This window comes from Aricia agestis, chromosome 22, assembly GCF_905147365.1.
Source record: "Aricia agestis chromosome 22, ilAriAges1.1, whole genome shotgun sequence".
In the NCBI taxonomy this organism is placed as follows: Eukaryota; Metazoa; Arthropoda; class Insecta; order Lepidoptera; family Lycaenidae; genus Aricia; species Aricia agestis.
In genome coordinates, this window is record NC_056427.1 from 2,338,219 (window position 1) to 2,356,586 (window position 18,368).

Below are 18,368 nucleotides of genomic sequence, written 5' to 3' on the forward strand. Positions count from 1 at the left end.
AGCAGGATCTTCCAAACTAAATTATGGAAAATGAACACTCGAATATGTAACTTAGGAGTTAGGACTTAGAAGCGTTACACATTAAAATGCTAGTTTTAAGTTTCTAGATACAGATAAATTTTTTTACCGCTCTACCAAAAATGCTCTTGTGTAATACATGGGCAATGATCATTGACATAAGAAACTAATATTATTATCATTGGACATTGAGTGAGTTTTAATTTAAATTTTAACCTGACCGTGCATGGTACATCATATGTGGTAAATACCCTTCTTTCGCACCGAAGAAAGAAGAAAAAGAAGATTCTAATGGCCACTGATGCTTACGTCAATGTCAAAATTCATATGTTGCAAAATGGCGTCATTGTCGAGGTGTGATTTTGTTTATTTTATCGTATTTATAACCAATATTTCTGTTTCTAGATGCAGTAACAATATTTTTTACTTCACAATTCAAAAATTAGGAGCTATAAGCCGTCAGTGCTGTGTAGTGTGCTTTGTTGATGGTGCATTTGCAATCCGTGAATACATCGTTATTTCTGCGCTTTAGAGATTTTGCAGGCTTATTAACTGCTCTTTATACATTAAATAAGCTTATTCTTTCAGTTTGTTGCCTGCTCCAGTGCAGCAGGTATGGGATCGCGATGACGAACGGAAGGCCCAGAGGATCGGCAGTGCGTTGGTAGTGTCACAGACTAGCGTCCCCCCTTATGGGCAAAGAAAGGGATGGGTTCCGAGAACAGAAGAAGATTTTGGAGGTAAATAAGTGTCCAGAAAGTACGAGTTACTGTGTTTCTCGATGATTATATGTAATGAAAATATTTCTGCATATAAAAGAAGCCACTGCCTTATTATAAACAATGCAGGATCAACATATCCATGTTGTACTATTGTCTTTTCAACAGCTTCTTAAAAGTACAAGATGGAGACAGTAAAATGGATAAAGTCCTTTTTTTTATCTGTTTATTATTTACATACCTTGATCGTGGGAATCGCAGACACAATATATTTTCAACTGTCATGCGACAGCCGGGTGCTGCTTGCGGATTGATGGGTAAAGGCTTCGTATTTTGTGTATATGACATTCCACTGAACATCATGACATTTTTATTGTTCAGATGGTGGAGCGTTCCCCGAGATCCACGTCGCTCAGTACCCCCTCGGCATGGGCGCTCGAGGGAAGGAGAGTATGTCCAACGCCCTGGCCGTACAGCTAGACGAGTCCGGTCGTGTGAAGTACTCGGCTATTGCGCGACAGGGACACAGTGCAGACAAAGTAAGATTTAAAATTATAATGTAGTGGGCTTCAAACCAAAAGGGCGTTAAAAAAAAAAAAAAAAAATTGATGTAACTACATATGTTTAATATTGGGAGTTTTGGAATAGTTAAAATAGAAAAGATCATTTCACGTACGTGAGGAAGTACGTTCATAGACACATGCAAATTTTCAGTTGTAGACATGAATTAATTCATCAAACCCCATACGCTCACCGGTGAACGAAACACAATAGAATATCTATTGTAAAATAAAAACTTAGGGTTTTTGCTTCTTGAAAAGTAGGGCCATTGCTTATAGGGTCATTGGCCTCTGGTTTGAATCCCACAATGTGCTTTAGCTCTAGAAAATTTTTGTGACAATAGTGGTTTTAAAAATGTTGGTCATTTCAAGAGGTCTACATTGACAAATCACATCAAGATTGGTTTAGGATATTTTGCCTATAACATTTGAGTAAAGCTGTTAAAAATGGCCATTTGTTATTGAGAATGAAGGTCTATTACCAAAATCTCAACTCCCAAAATCCAAAATATAACTTATGTTTATGACAAATTTTTCTAAGTCGTAGGTCACATGCTAAATTTTATTATCAGTTCAGTTCATTAATCTGGTGAGGTTGACACAAAATTGAATGTCTAACCAGTTGATTGACAGACTGATCATTTCTTTATTATGTACATACTTTTTAGCCATTATTCTGTCATCAATCTAGCATCAGTCTGAGATTGACGATAATTTTATTTGATAATAAACTGAACATGTAACATACGTCTAAAAAACTTAAGTGCTCCCTAAACGGTTATTCAGCATTACATGCATTTAGGTGACGGTATTAATAATAACTGTTGCATTACATACCGATCGCGAACGTTACGAAACGATTATGCGTGCATGTAATGCACATATTGCAGGACAAAAAATTAAAGAACTTGTCAATGTATAGCACATAGTTTGCATGTCATTTGCATCAATCACTACAATAAACGATCATGCGTGCATTACAGCACGTAACGCATATAATGCTGAATTCTGAAAAAAAAAAGTCTAGGGAGTGCTTTAGAACTCAGTGTTTATGTAGCAGTACAGTTTTTCTACTGTCTAATTAGACATTTACTTCCAGATAATCTACTCCAAACTGACAGATCTGCTGCCCGCGGAAGTCTTAGCGGAAGACGATCCAACAATGCAGAAACCATCAGAAGATGACATCCAGGATATCACTGAAAAGACTAAACTGGCTTTAGAGAAATTGACAAATGCCAAGATATCAGCGGCGTTGCCCGTTAAGGCTGCACCAAAAGCTGTGAGTTGAGTTTTACAGATTAATAATAACTAGAGATCGCCCAGTGGTCGAAATTCGACCTTAGTTTCAACGACATTAGGACTACTACCTAAATTTTGTAAAAAATATTGACTTTGACTTGTTGACTTGCCTGATCTCAGACTGGCCGTGTAAGTATTGTCTAATAGTATCTTACATTCAATAAAAAAAACTATAATCCATTTTCAATTTGTCAACTTGTTGTCAACAGACTTCAACCATAAATAAAAGAGTATAATTCGTATGTATAGGCTTGTCACTCAAAAATCTGTCATTTCTCATGTGTGTGTGTTGTAGTGTGTGTAATGTTTTATTTGTTAAAAAAATTTATGATAAAAGCATCATTTCAAAATAATATTAGTTTGGTGCACTCCTTCACCATATAAACTATAACTGTGCAAAGTTTCATGCACATACGTTTCCCCATTTTTCGTAAAAAGGGTTACAAAGTTTTTCGTTCGCGTATTAATATTATGATATACTTAATTGCATTCCATAAAATTATACAGATCACAAAAAAATTTGCTCTTTCAGCACTACTACTTTTACAGAGAACTCTCTACAAGGAACACAATATACACACCCTAAAGTATTATCACTTAGTTGTGTATAACAGGAAAAATACAACACAATAATTCTGACAGCATACAGTAGTTTCCCATCCATCTCTAAATAGTATAAAACAAAGTCGCTTTCCGCTGTCTGTATGTATGTGTGTATGTATGCTTAGATCTTTAAAACTACTCAACGGATTTTGATGCGGTTTTTTTTAATAGATTGAGTGTTTCAAGAGGAAGGTTTATATGTATAACATATGCATAATATGGTAGAGAAACACTGATAATTTTAGAGGTTTCTAAGGTTATGTCGTAAATAAATTCATTTTTTTGCGTTTATATTGCAAACGCTGGCTAAACCCTACGAGATAGATCAAAATAATGTACTACAGTATTGTACACCTTAATAAGGTAAACAAAAAAGTCCGCGATGGTATATGTCTATTTCTTAGGGATAACTCACAATAGCCATTTTTGTTCTTTACTTTTTACGAAAAATAATGGCTTATTTACGAAGCGATTTTAACAATTTACAACATTAACCCTTATCCAAATAAACATGTTTGGAAGCTAAGACATTAAATGTAGATTATAATTGTCTTTTACACTATACAATTTCGATCAATACTTTAGAAGTTTTCAAACGTATAAACTTACGCGGAATCAAAAAATATGTCGCGCGGCGGCGGCCGAGGGACATAGCGGTTACGGCGGAACCGGCCGGGGGCTCTCATAAGCTTCGGGCTTATGTTATTGTAGTACATAGTGTATTTCGTCATTGTGTGGTTGTGCAGACGGTAACGCAGAGGAGCAACCACAGCGCTTTCTTTCAGATATTCATTGTTTCTGGTTCTTTGGTTTCTGAATTGTCGATAAAAATATATTTGACTTGGTTAGAAAAACGGACTTTTGTTTTTGCTTTGCGATTGGGTTATTTGTTGCTTTGTGGGTATTACTATACGATCATGCCTGGAAGACGTCGTCGTTCGAACATAGGTCGTAGTACAGTGAATGCCAAAAGAGCACGTTCAGCAAGAGATGAAGAATCGTCAACGGAACGTGAGACCCGCCTCAGCCAGAATAGTGATAGAAATCGGATACAGAGAGAAAGAGAATCGTCTGTAGAGCGTGAGGCTCGCCTCAGTCGGAAAAATGATAGAATTCGGATACAGAGAGAAAGAGAATCGTCTGTAGAGCGTGAGGCTCGCCTCAGCCAGAATAGTGATATAAATTGAATACAGAGAGAAAGAGAATCGTCTGTAGAGCGTGAGGCTCGCCTCAGCCAGAATAGTGATAGAAATCGAATACAGAGAGAAAGAGAATCATCTGTAGAGCGTGAGGCTCGCCTCAGCCAGGATAGGGATAGGCATCGAATACAGAGAGCAAGAAAATCATCCGCACAGACACATACGAGTAGCAACACCGAACAAAACGAACAACCAAACAGCCACAGACCCGAGAGAGTAACTAATTCATGGGTAAATAAAGAAAATTCTGCCAATTTTTGCGAAACTTTTATCGTTTACGCAGCACTATAGGAAAAATCACCCGATTTTGAAACATTCTTCATTGGTGCTCCGCTTCTATTGGTCTTAGCGTGATAATATATTATTATAGGCTACATCCTACTAATATTATAAAGGCGAAAGTTTGTTTGGATGTATGGATGTGTGGATGTATGGATGTTTGTTACTCTTTCACGCAAAAACTACTGAACGGATTTTAATGAAACTTTACAATAATATAGCTTATACATCAGAATAACACATAGGCTACAATTTTAACCGACTTTCAAAATGGGGGAGGTGTTATGTTCGTTTTCTTATATTCAACGATTACTCCGCCGTATGTTACCCGATTTTTATATTCACAAAAGTGGTGATCTGATGAAGGATCCATAAGTAATCGAGGGAACTCCTCAAAACTTATAGGGAAACGTGTGGTGACTTCGGTTTCGTGAGAAGTATTCTAAGCATATGCTACCAACAAGTAAGATTTTGCACCGAGATATACCTGGTATACCGTGGTTCGGAAGGTGCTGAGAGAACTCCTGATTCTTTATAGATACAAGTTTGGGAGTTTCGGCGTTGTTTTAAGAACAGGAACCATATGCTACTATGCAAATTACATTCATCATCATCATCATCATCATCACTGCCATATTATACCATTTCATAGTCTTTTAGATCGAGACTCGAGTTTGTCAAGCGATAATTAAAAAAAAATCTTTATTTTATTTCCAAAAATAGATTGACGACCTCTGTGGCTCAGTGGTGAGCGCGTTGGTAGCTCAAGCCGGAGGTTGCGGGTTCAAATCCCGCCGACGGAACAAAAAGTTTTCAAAGTTCCTGGGTCATGGATGTGTATTAAATATGTGTATCATATAATAAAAATCTTAAATATATGTATAGTATAAAAGTATTAAATATATTTCCGTTGTCTGGTACCTGTAACACAAGTCCATCAGGTACTTACCACGGGGCCAGACTGACGTGGTGTGAAGCGTCCATAGATAAAAAAAATCTATACCTACCTAATATAATAACATTGAAGCGTATGTTTGCTTGAACGCGTCAATCTCAGGAACTACAGGTCCGATTTAAAAACTTATCTCAGTGTTAGATTGATCATTTATCGAGTAAGACTATAGGCTATATTATATAATATATTATCACGCTAAGACTAATACGACCGAAGAAACTCAGGAAAATGCGGGAAAAACGGGGAAAATATTTTTTATGGGAAAATGTACGGTTTCTGTAAAATTCCTAATTTACGCGGGCGAAGCCGCGCGGGACATCTAGTAGTTTTATAAAACTAGGCCAGTGTGCAACACCTATTTTTAGGCCCACTTGCGCAGATCTGGGTTAAAGTTAACCCCGGATTAAACATTATGTCTTTCGTAAAATATATGAAGAATGTAAGAGATAACACACTATTTAACTTAAACCTGGAATCTGCGCAAGTGGACCTTAAAGTGCTTTTAACCAAGTGGGACAGGGACCAACTTGACTTGCAAAAAATCAATAACAGGATTGATGCATGGATCTTCTTGTTTGTCGGACCATCAGTCTGATTGGTCCCTGCCAAATTAGACCACCAAGGTTTTACTATGAAAATAGTTAAGTAACTGGCTTCGAGGCGGCGAGATCTCGAATCCCTTTTTTTATGAAATAAAGGTGCAAACAAGCTAACGGGTCACCTGATGGAAAGCAACTTCCGTCGCCCATGGACACTCGCAGCATCAGAAGAGCTGCAGGTGCGTTGCCGGCCTTTTAGGAGGGAATAGGGTAATAGGGGAGGGTAGGGATGGGAAGGGAATAGGGGAGGGTAGGGAAGGGAATAGGGTAAGGGATTGGGCCTCCGGTAAACTCACTCTCTCGGCGAAACACAGCGCAAGCGCTGTTTCACACCGGTTTTCTGTGAGAACGTGGTATTTCTCCGGTCGAGCCGGCCCATTCGTGCCGAAGCATGGCTGTCCCTCTCGTCTCTCATCTCGCGTTTGTGCGATTTCCTTTGATTATTTTGACATTTCTATTTTGGGGTACAATCTCGTTAATCTCGCGAGATCTCGCCTTTTGTAGACCGAGATTAATCTCGTTAAACAGGCCGAGATATTGTAAAAACGAGATTGCATTCCCTATTTTATTTATGTGATTTGCTTTGTAACTCCATCTTCTCACGTACAAGCAGTGCCGGTTTTCGCACTACCAGTGCCCTGAGCGAGATTTCATCAGCGCTCAGGGAGCTGGTATGTAGAGCATAAAACGGCGCCCCTTTTAATCCGGCGCCCTGGGCGGTCGTCTAGTGTCAGCCCCCCCTAACGCCGCTACTGCGTACAAGAGAAGAACACATCACTATATGTTTCGCTGATAGTACATTATGTTGTAGGCGCCAGCACAATACATCAGGTACACGCCGGCCCAGCAGGGCGGGGCTTTCAACTCGGGGGCCAAGCAGAGAGTGATCAGGTGAGGTTTTGTTTATTACCTAAGTCCTAGACCAGCCGAGCTAGCACGGCCACCAGTAGAAATGCGAAAGTATAGTGGAGATAAACTGAAGGTGAAGTTCCGATCCTTTTTCGTTCCGAAAAATTCAATTAAAATGCCATATATATATATATATATATATATATATATATATATATATATATATATATATATATATATATATATATATATATATATATTTATATATTTAATAAGTTTTAGGATTCATTGCTGAGGTAGTGCTCGTTTCGACAGCGAAGGAAGGGCTGTCACGAATGGTGTGGGGAAGGGAATTCCATAATCTAACTGCATGAACAGTAAAGGAATAGGAGAAGAAATTAGAGCGATCGGAGGGGAGGGAAAGATTCGTTCTCACGTTGGATTTTTTTTTCAAGATTACCGCAACTCCGTTGCTCCGAAATTCATTGATTGCTCGAAAACTTTATTTATTTTCGCATAATATTGATAATATTTTATTCCCACGTCTGACAAAGTCTCATTCCAGGATGGTGGAAGCCCAATCCGACCCGATGGAGCCCCCCCGATTCCAGATCAACCGGAAGATCCCCCGCGCGGCCCCCTCTCCCCCCGCGCCCGTGCTGCACTCCCCCCCGCGCCGCGTGTCCGTCCGCCAGCAGAGGGACTGGAAGGTTCCGCCGTGCGTGTCGCACTGGAAGAACGCCAAGGGTGAGTGTGTACTAGTGTAGTGACGTCACTCCCACCCTTTTTTATCGATTTAGGGGGCAAACGAACAAACAGCATCATAAAGCAAAGCAACTACCGTTGCGGGTCGCCCATGGACACTCGCAACATCAGAAGAGTTGCACGCCAATAACCTTAAGAGAGCGAATACACTCTCTTCTTGAAGGGGAGACTTCAACAGGAGAGTATACACTCTCACACATCTCAGATTCGTATTGGTCCGAAAATACTGCTGGCGAAAGTTCATTCCACCGCTGCACCGTACTGTGTAGCCCCCTTATTATGGAACTTTGATGACCATAATTATTGATAAAGTTTATTTTATATGAGTGATCACAATTTTTAATGTTTAAGCTTTTTAAAAAGTTCTTCTTCTTCTTAAAAATGGCCTTGTAATGTTTGGACGTTTATACTTATTTGACTTTTAAAAAGTTCAAACGTCATAATTATTATGACCATAAGTAATCAATATTTTGACGTTTCTACTTTTTAAATTTTCAGGTTACACGATACCACTGGACAAGCGTCTCGCGGCGGACGGCCGTGGTCTTCAGCAAGTCCATATCAATGAGAACTTCTCCAAGTTGGCCGAAGCTCTCTACATAGCTGACAGGAAGGCCAGGGAGGCGGTGGAGGCGAGAGCTCAGCTCGAGAGGAGATTGGCGCAGAGAGAGAAGGAGAAGAAGGAGGAGCATTTGAGGATGCTGGCGCAGAGGGCGAGAGACCATAGGGCTGGTGAGTTGTGATGACCAGGGTACTTAGTCAAAAATTTGATAGTTTGATGTCAAAAATTTACGATTTGACTTAACGCATCGCTAGAACCACGAGAATTAAGAATGCGCTATGACATTCCATACATTTTTAACCGACTTGGAATAAAAAGGAGGGTATCAATATCGACCCGTATGTATGTAATATTTCCAGAACTACCCAGTTTTCGAATGTGTTAGTGATAAGGCCTTCACTTATAATTTGAACCAACCCTTCAACTTACTTTACTATCCAGCTAATACAATCCACGTTTTTTTATTTAAAATCATTTCAAAATTTTGGTCAAAAAAATGTCAATTTTTAAATTGTTAGTTTTCCACGTCTTCAAATATTCTACTTTAAGAATAAAATATTTAGATAAGCATTTTTACTAGAGTAAGCTAATCAGCCCCCACCCACCAGGTATACGTGGTCCCGAGGAGGAACCGGAACCGGCGGAGGAGACGGCAGAGGGCGCCGCGGAGAGAGACAAGCTGCGCCAGGAGAGACACAGGGAGAGGCAGAGAGATAGAAACATAGCGCGCGCCGCGCCCGACAAGAGGTCAGAGAGATGTGACTATGAGTACACACACACACACACATACACATACGGCGGAGAGAGACAAGCTGCGCCAAGAGAGACACAGGGAGAGGCTGAGTGACAGGAACTGAGAGAAAGAGAAGAGAGATGAAATCCAAAATTCTACAGCATTGAGCAGATTGATGATGATGAACTATTCCTAACAACACTCCCGATTAAGTCAGCTTTCAAAAAAAAAAAAAACATCGAAATCGGTCCAGGCGTTTGTCAACATAGATACCGCATGTAGGTATACACTTCGCGGGACATGCGGTATCTATCTTGAACTATGTCTGTGCTTATTGCTATAGTTGTATAGTCTTTCTCTCTCTTTTTTTGTTGAGTGCAAGTTTTTTGTACTACATAAGGTACAGGTACATATAAGAAATAACTTCGTTCCATCCGAGTGTCCCTTGACACCTCTCAAGTTTTTAAATTTCTTTTTTTTCAGATCCAAACTAGCCAAAGACCGCGAGCGCGACATATCAGAACAGATCGCTCTCGGTCTGCCGGCGAAGAACAATGCAGGGGCGGAGAGCATGTTCGACCAGCGACTGTTTAATAACAGCAAAGGCATGGATAGCGGTGAGTGTTGGGGAAAACCCCCGGAATATCTATACTATAAATGCAAAAGTGTGTCTTTCTGTCTGTTACCTCTCCACTTCTTCTTTCTTAATTTGACCCACTTCCCGGTCTTCGATTAAGATGAAATTTTGCACACGCTCTGAGTTCTGATGACAATACATGACTAGCTAAGAAATGTCATTACAAATCCAATATGGCGGCCTCCCCAAGATGGCGGGCAGGTTATTTGAAATGCACCCCATTATAAGGATATCAAATGAAAGGGTTTGCTGTCAGGAATACGTAAAAAATAATCACGTGACTTAAATCCAACATGGCAGATATCCAAGATAGCCGATCTCTAGCGTGTTTTTTAGTATTTTAATCTATTACATTATTTTTAAAGATTTATTTATATTTTCTAGGTTACGGTGACGACGAGGCTTACACTGTATACGACAAACCCTGGCGCAACCAAGACTCAGTGGGCGCCCACATATACCGACCCACGCGGTCCAAGGATGCGGACAACTATGGAGGGGATTTGGAGACCATAGCTAATACTAGACGGTAAGAGATATTAATTTATAATGGATGATGATTGCGGGCGGGAACCGTACATTTTTCGGGGATAAAAAGTATCGTATGTCCTTTCCCGGGACTCAAAGTATCAAGCTAAGATCAAGGCTCTTAGGTGACTTTGGCTGCCTGCACAATGGACGGATCAATAGTGTACTTTCGGAGCCGTTGTCCCCAGAGGCAATAAAATTATATAGTTATTTGGATCTGTCTCTTATGTAGGGTACACTGTATTCACCTATGAGGCTGACATTAACACTGAGTGTTAAAAGCATCTGTAAAATAAAAAGATAAAAAAAAAAAAGTATCAAACAATCAGGACTCAGTGGGAGCCTGTATCTAGTGACCCACTCGTGCCAAGATATAATTATATAGGAGAATTGGTCTCCAAATCGCTAATACTAGACGGTGAGCAAAATTATGCATTTTACATACTAGACGTTCTTCGTATTAATTTCGTGGGAACCGTACATTTTTCCGCAAATGGTAGCCTTCTTTTCTTACGCACGTACGTACGTAAACTTTCACTTTTGCGTACGTATAATGTTCGTATGAAACTATAAATTAGGTATGTGGAAATGTGCGTGGCGGCCGCAAAGGAAGATCTTCCGACCGAGCGAGGTGGTATGCCCAGTCAGGCCGGAGCCCCCGTGATACATCTCAGCTGTCGTATATATACCGACGCGCTCAGAAAACTTCGATAGCGCGATGCAGGAAGGTTTTGCTAATTGCGGGTACCACCACAGATAGTAATTTTGATTGTGGTGATATTCCAGTTTCGTGGCTGACAAGGAGTTTGCGGGCACGAGCAGCAGCAACACGCGCGCCGGGCCCGTGCAGTTCGAACGGGACGCCCCTAAAGAGGATCAGGTATTTAGAATAGAATAGAATAATTATTTATTTGCAGCTTACTTACTATTACAGATACAATAAAAATAACTTAAATTATGATAATATTACAACAAAATATATATTTTGTTTTATATTAAACTACGCTATACTAACGGACGTTGTCGTAATTTATCTTTTTTTTTTTAATTACGAAGAAATTATTGTAGTAACGGGCACGTTCTAAAAGCGTTAATTTTGAAAATCCGCTATACAATAATTAGCTAAGTATTTTACAATGAATGAAACTAACCATACTCTTATTACTAGTTATTTCAAAGAGAGTGCTGCCTAATGGCGTCACAAATCCATTACTCGATATGTGTTGCGACCAGCAAGGCTAGCATAACAACAGTAGACATGGGAAAGTAGACAAAATGGCGGATTTCCATTGTCTAACTGTCAGATTGTCTTGTCTAACTGTCACTTTGTCTATTCTTCCGTAGAAAGAAACCTTTTCTGTGGTGACCATGCTAGGCCTGCTGAGGTTGCGACTTACAGTTCCCGCATGTTCTCTATAGTATTTGACACTATTATTAGAGCGGCGCAGATAATTTTAGTATTTTATCACGGCGTTCTACCTATTTGCTAATTATTTCAAAAATAATCATTCGAAATGGATGCCTCACTTTTAATGATTTTTTTATGAGCAAACGGGTCACCTGATGGAAAGCAACTTCCGTCAGCCAGTGACACTCGCAGCATCAGAAGAGCTGCAGGCGCGTTGCCGGCCTTTTAAGAGGGAATAGGGTAATAAGGGAGGGTAGGGAAGGGAATAGGGCAACACAGCGCAAGCGCTGTTTCACGCCGATTTTCTGTGAGCCCGTAGTATTTCTCCGGTCGAGCCGGCCCATTCGTGCCGAAGCATGGCTCTCCCACGTTAACCTCACGTTTCTGATAATGATGGACGATCCACTCAAGGGTCATGGCGGCACTTGGGGAAACCCTGCTATATACTTCTATCTCTTTTCCAGTCCCGAGGCCGCGCCGCTGACGCCGAATTCGATCCCTTCGGTCTCGATCGGTTCTTGAGCGAGGCGAAACGCGCGGACAAGGGCAAGAGACACGAGCCGCCCGCGAAGCGCCGACGCGACTGAGCCGGCAGCAGGAACTATGCCGGTACACGTTGATATTTATAGATATAAATTAATATTAGATGACGCCCGCAACTCTCTTGCGCCAAAAGTCGTTTATAGCGTGGGAACCGTACATTTTATGGGATAAAAAGTATCCTTAGACGTTCTTTCCCGGGGCCCAAAGTATCTCCAATCAAAATTTCAGCAAAATCAGTACAGTGGTTTGGGCGTGAAGAGATAACTAACAGTCAGACGGATGGACACACTTTCGCATTATAATAATAATAATATCTATGGACGCTTCCCACCACGTCAGTCTGGCCCCATGGTAAGTACCTGAAGGACTTGTGTTACGGCCTACGGAAATATATTAAATACTTTTATACTATACAGATTTTTATAATATGATACACATATTTAATACACATCCATGACCCAGGAACTTTTATGTTCCGTCGGCGGGATTCGTACCCGCGTCCCCCGGCTTGAGCCACCAACAGCCCATCAACTGAACCACAGAGGTCGTCAAATTAATAAAATCATTCATTCATTAAAGTATGGAATAGATTGCTATAGTGCATAGTACAAACACAAAATGCCCGTCAGAAACAAAATAAAACTTCAATCATCATGTTCATACTTTTTTACCTCATACTTTTTGTAAGATATTATTTTATAAAATGTATGAGGTGTAAGTTATCACCAGAGATCGGAATTGGGTGTGTGAAAATACCTAAAGTTTGCAGCGGGACATAATATGGAGCTGTTACAACCACTTAAGTTAAACCGGTTTTGGATTTTACCGGTTCAGTTTTGTATTTTTTTTAACATGTTCCTTACCTTTGAAACACCGAACTATAAACATTTACAAGCTGCTTATACAGTTCTAAATTAATTTTTTAGTCTCAATTTTTCTTTGTCGGCCAAACACAGAATTTTACATGTCTGCAAAATGCTAATGTGGTTTTAATCTTTTTTTGACCTGTATCTTAAGTTAAAAAGTTTTGCTACAGATTGATGCAAGGAAAACGAACATTTTCGCGCATGTAAGCGCAGTGTTCAATTTAATGGCGTCGCTCCGTTTTTACTTGCCCTGCTTACTTGACCTCAACGGAGTTAAATTTTAACACTGTCATAGAATACATTAGGTATTCTATGACTTAAGATACAGGTCAAAAAAAGATTAAAACCACATTAGCATTTTGCAGACATGTAAAATTCTGTGTTTGGCCGACAAAGAAAAATTGAGACTAGAAAATTAATTTAGAACTGTATAAGCAGCTTGTAAATGTTTATAGTTCGGTGTTTCAAAGGTAAGGAACATGTTAAAAAAAATACAAAACTGAACCGGTAAAATCCAAAACCGGTTTAACTTAAGTGGTTGTAACAGCTCCATATTATGTCCCGCTGCAAACTTTAGGTATTTTCACACACCCAATTCCGATCTCTGGTTATCACCCTCAATTAATAAGTTAAACAACATAATATTATAAATAGCTTTAAAATACAGATTTGTTGTTATCCAATGGTCTGCCCTAAATAAGCATTAAATTTCATAAAAGTTTTGGTGAAGTTTAATTTTTTTTTGTTACAGATTGGTGCATTGGTCCGGTTACTATCACATGCCTTGTATAGTTTGTAATTATTTAGTTGTATGAATAATAATATTATGACGTATATTCGTCTTTCACTATAGTAAAAATTGTGTTCCGTACAATTTCGTATAGACAAGAGAATGGAACGGTAGGTTTCAAAATTTGTTCGATGTCGGATAGTAACGGCCGTTCCATCAATCTATCTCTGGTTTGAAATACAACCGATCGCAGCTAACATTGAATTGACATAAAATATATGTCTCTAATGTCTAATGTGAGCTATACCTATCTCTAGTAGGGCAAAACCAGAGATAGATCAAATACTGGGAACGGCCGTAAGTTATATTTAAGGTAAAGCAAGCGACCGCAACTGACAAAAATTCATTTTTTAATATCTTTACTGTCCCCTTTCGAGGCGAGGCGATTACGCTACGGTTCCGCTATAGTGTGCGTTGCAGTAGGGAGTTTCATACAAACAATATTGAACGGCTCGAGGCGATACGGTGCCGATCCCTTTCCGAGTTGATATGTGTTAACCTTTAGAGTTGAGTAAATCTATTCCTACTCCCTTACTAGTAAAAGTACTATCAGAGAAGTTGATTCATAGGAAGATGGAGGACCTACGTAATTTGGTCGCGTTATGTCAAAATAAAGCATGCCCTTGACGAACAGAAAAATTCACAGTGTGGACGTCACTCAATTCTTTTCAGTTTTATGTCAGTCAAAGCCAAATTTTTCAAAGGTATATGTTTCTAATTTTTTCCTATTTTGTCAGATGTGACAACACTCGCTCAAAATTCGTGACTGATGCTTGCATGAAGCAAAAATCGAGATATCCAGATTTTCGTCAGTCAACTTCATGCAACCGTCTGTCACGCTTTACACGGTAGGTTATCCATCAGTTGCAGCCATGACTGTGGTAAAACTGACAGCAAACCCTACCGTGTAATGGATGCCTAACAGCAATAAAAATGATTAATTGCGTGCGTTTTGTGTCTTAAAGGGCCCATTCACGGCAGGACTGCCGCGCAGTCCTGTCGTGCATGGGCCCTTTTAACCTGCTTAAGAAAAAAGTTTTAAAATTTAGAAATATTTTTTCCACATACCTACTAGAATAATAATTATTTCTCTTTTGTTACTGATATTTTTGCATAGCATGTTAATCTTTAATAAACCAAAAAATGTATATTTTGTGAGCTTTTGTGCCTAATAAAGACATAATAATATTACATTTTTCGCTGGTAATACTAAAAATTCCTGTAATATTTTTGGTCTATGCATATTAGGTTATTACTAAAGAGTAACTATAATTTTTAAAGGCAATTTTTTGCAACAATAATGAACTTTAATGAGTAAATTCTTACTTTAGTTACAAAAGTTTTGTCACATTTTGTACAGCTCGACAAGGCTTTAAATGAACGTGGGTGACATTGACGGGAGCGCTGCTGGTAAAGGAGAACTGTCAGACACATGTCAAAAATGACGTTTTTGTATGATAGAAGCGTTTAGTTCCTTTTCTCACCACGTTCATATAAAGCCTTGTCGAACTGTAGAGGTAAAATTCTTCTATAGTATGGAGGGTAGATAGAGGAGAACTATCTTATATGGGGGATATTTGAAAAGTGTCCAGCTGTGCGCAATAAATAACAGTTGAAAAATCCTCCAAGAGTGGCGCTAGCTGCAGCAAAGGGTATGGAATGATTGTAGCCGTTGGTGACAAAATATAAATTGAAGTACATTCAAATATTACCTAAAATAGCTGACAAAATATAAATTGTAGTAAGTATATTAAAATATAACCTAAAATAGCTGAATTAAAAGCTGCTAAATGATTTAAAATTTACCCTGTTGCTACTGTAGCGCCACCCTAATTTAACGCATTTCAGCGGATACTTTTTACATACAGAGATAGTTCTCCATCTACGCTCCATATTCTATAGTTATGAATAATTGTAAAATGCAAATTGGATTGAATAATGTTAATGAATTGAATTCGGGGGGTGATTTATATTATTATTGTTAATTTTAGCATTACTAAGGAGGCCATGCATATTTGGGCGGGGTTGTAAATTTTTTGGTTTACATATTTTAAGTCACAGTCACTGAAACGGAGCAAAGAGAATATAATCACTACGGAGTACATTCAACAATGAAGCATTCTTGCTTATGGTCAAGAATATGGCTTTATCTTAAACGATGGAAAATAAATATTGAAGTTAAGGACCGGACGCTATAACATTTTTTCCCAAATATCAGCGATTTTCAGGTACCGTTTTAAAGAATTAAGAGTCAAACTGCGAGGATATTTTGGTTTCAAATGAAAGATAAAATACATTCATCTCCACGTCTACACCATAAAATTTTTATAGCCGCATACAAAATTTTCACATAAATACGTTTGTTTTAACCATCACAATGATCGCAAAAGATAAAAAAAATGGGATTTTATTAGGTACCATTATAGCTAAATACACTGAACTACGGAAAATAAATATACAAAAAAAATGTTGCTTATGTAGCCACCTGTACGAATAGCTAAATATTTTATATGAAAATAAATAACATTTCCATTTATAAGAAAAACAAGAAACGCTCTCAAATTTCTTCATACATTTTCGCCCTATCAAGAACGGGGCGAGCGTCGTAACCACCACTGTACAAGGCGCGCTGATATTGAATGTTATTTTAATGTCCTTAACGTTGATATTCGTACTGACCTGCTAATTTTTGTGATAGCGTCCTTTAATCATGAGACAAGTCTATGCTACCTACGTCAACTTATGTATGCCGGCCTTTTTGTCTTAAAAGCGTTAGGCATCACCCTCGCATTCTGCAGGCAGCGGGGCGGGAGCGGCGGCGCGGGATGCCGTCTAGTTCGCCGCACCGCTAACATCGAGGCCAGTTCATATAAATCTATACATTGGAACGCGTCGCTCTCGCACCGCCGCCGCCCCGCTGGCCGCTGATTTCGTGTCCGTGGCCATAGCGAGTTACGTGTAAGGAAAACTATAAGCAATTTTGTAATAAATGTACAAAATACAAATAGACTGCCGTTTTTATTGGTATTTTATTTATTTCGAAGTGGATGGTATAAAATGTACAAAAAAAGTGTACAAGATGTTAGTGTAAACACCGCTATCCTTGAAACCATCAAATGAGCCCGTCAAAATGAACAACTTTTTCTATGAGAACAATGCTGGGAACTCAAAAAATGCCGTCTTCATACCCATGAGGATGCCCGGATCGGCAATTTGTATGGGTATGAAGACGGATTTTTTTGAGTTCCCAGCATTATTCTCATAGAAAAAGTTGTTCATTTTGACGGTTTCATTTGATGGTTTCAAGGATAACGGTGTTTACACTAACACACTGTATATTATGATAAATCCATACATGTCCATCATACTAATATTATAAATGCGAGTGTGCCTGTCTTACCTCTTCACGCCCAAACCGCTGAACCGATTTTGTTGAAATTTGGTATAGAGATACTTTGAGTCCCGGGAAAGGACATGTATACAGGGTGTAACAAAAATAAGTGATAATACTTTAGGGTGTGTACGTGTTCCTTGTAGAGAGCTCACTGTGAAAGTAGCAGCGCTGAAAGACCAAAATTTTTTTCACTTTTGTATGGGGAAACTCGTGACGCTCGGACCCTTGCCCATACAAAAGTGAAAAATTTTCGTCTTTCAGAACTGCTACTTTCACGGTGAACTCTCTACAAGGAACACGTACACCCCCTAAAGTATTATCACTTATTTTTGTTACACCCTGTATACTTACATTTAATTCCGGAAAAATATACGGTTCCCTTGCGATTAACGGGTATCAACTAGAAATAAAGATAAAAGGACCTATGATGACATAGACAGACATCACATTTACGCCCATGGACATACACAGGATTCGTATAACTGAGAGTTGTTGAGCGAGTTCCTACCGTTCATTGTAAGAGGGAGGTTCTAAAATGAAAATCGACATTTCTATAAGATATTTATTGTTATAACAATACTTTTGTAACATTAATGCATTTCTGGAATAGCGCATACTGTGCATACAGTGGACATACAAAACGGAAATCCATGACCAACGGGCAACGAATAAATGCAACCAAAAACAGAATACTCAGGTGAAACCATTCTAAATCACACATTATCCCACCGTAGGCGTGGATTTTAGAATGATTTTAGTGCATTTAGTCATGGATTGTATAAGGCCTTTATTGTACAAGCATTCCAAAACCGTGCGTTGTTTTCTCGCGTGCATAGATGGCGCTATTCATGTTGTTTTGCGTGTCGATAGATGGCGCTTTTACAGGGTACTTATTGCAATCGATCGTTTTAACAAGTCCATCGTGGGTATCGCAGATACAATAGATTTTCAATTGTTATGCTGGCAGCCGGCTGCCGCTTGGGGCTTGATAGGTTAACAGCGAAAAAAATGTTTGGAATTTGACAGGTCATCGCAAACATGTCACTATACCATACATTC

The 18,368-nt window shown here is 39.1% G+C and overlaps 1 protein-coding gene across 1 annotated transcript; it reads left to right on the forward strand.

Moving 5' to 3' along the window:
- Positions 1-313: 313 nt before the first annotated feature.
- Positions 314-13,959, forward strand: LOC121738091 (puff-specific protein Bx42). The gene is made up of 13 exons (XM_042129927.1): positions 314-372; positions 607-758; positions 1,119-1,276; positions 2,397-2,579; positions 7,046-7,125; positions 7,649-7,830; positions 8,347-8,580; positions 9,019-9,157; positions 9,627-9,760; positions 10,165-10,309; positions 11,095-11,188; positions 12,181-12,325; positions 13,877-13,959. Exons 1-12 carry the CDS (start codon positions 320-322, stop codon positions 12,301-12,303), a joined length of 1,677 nt encoding a protein of 558 aa, XP_041985861.1. The 5' UTR covers positions 314-319; the 3' UTR covers positions 12,304-12,325; positions 13,877-13,959.
- Positions 13,960-18,368: the final 4,409 nt, after the last annotated feature.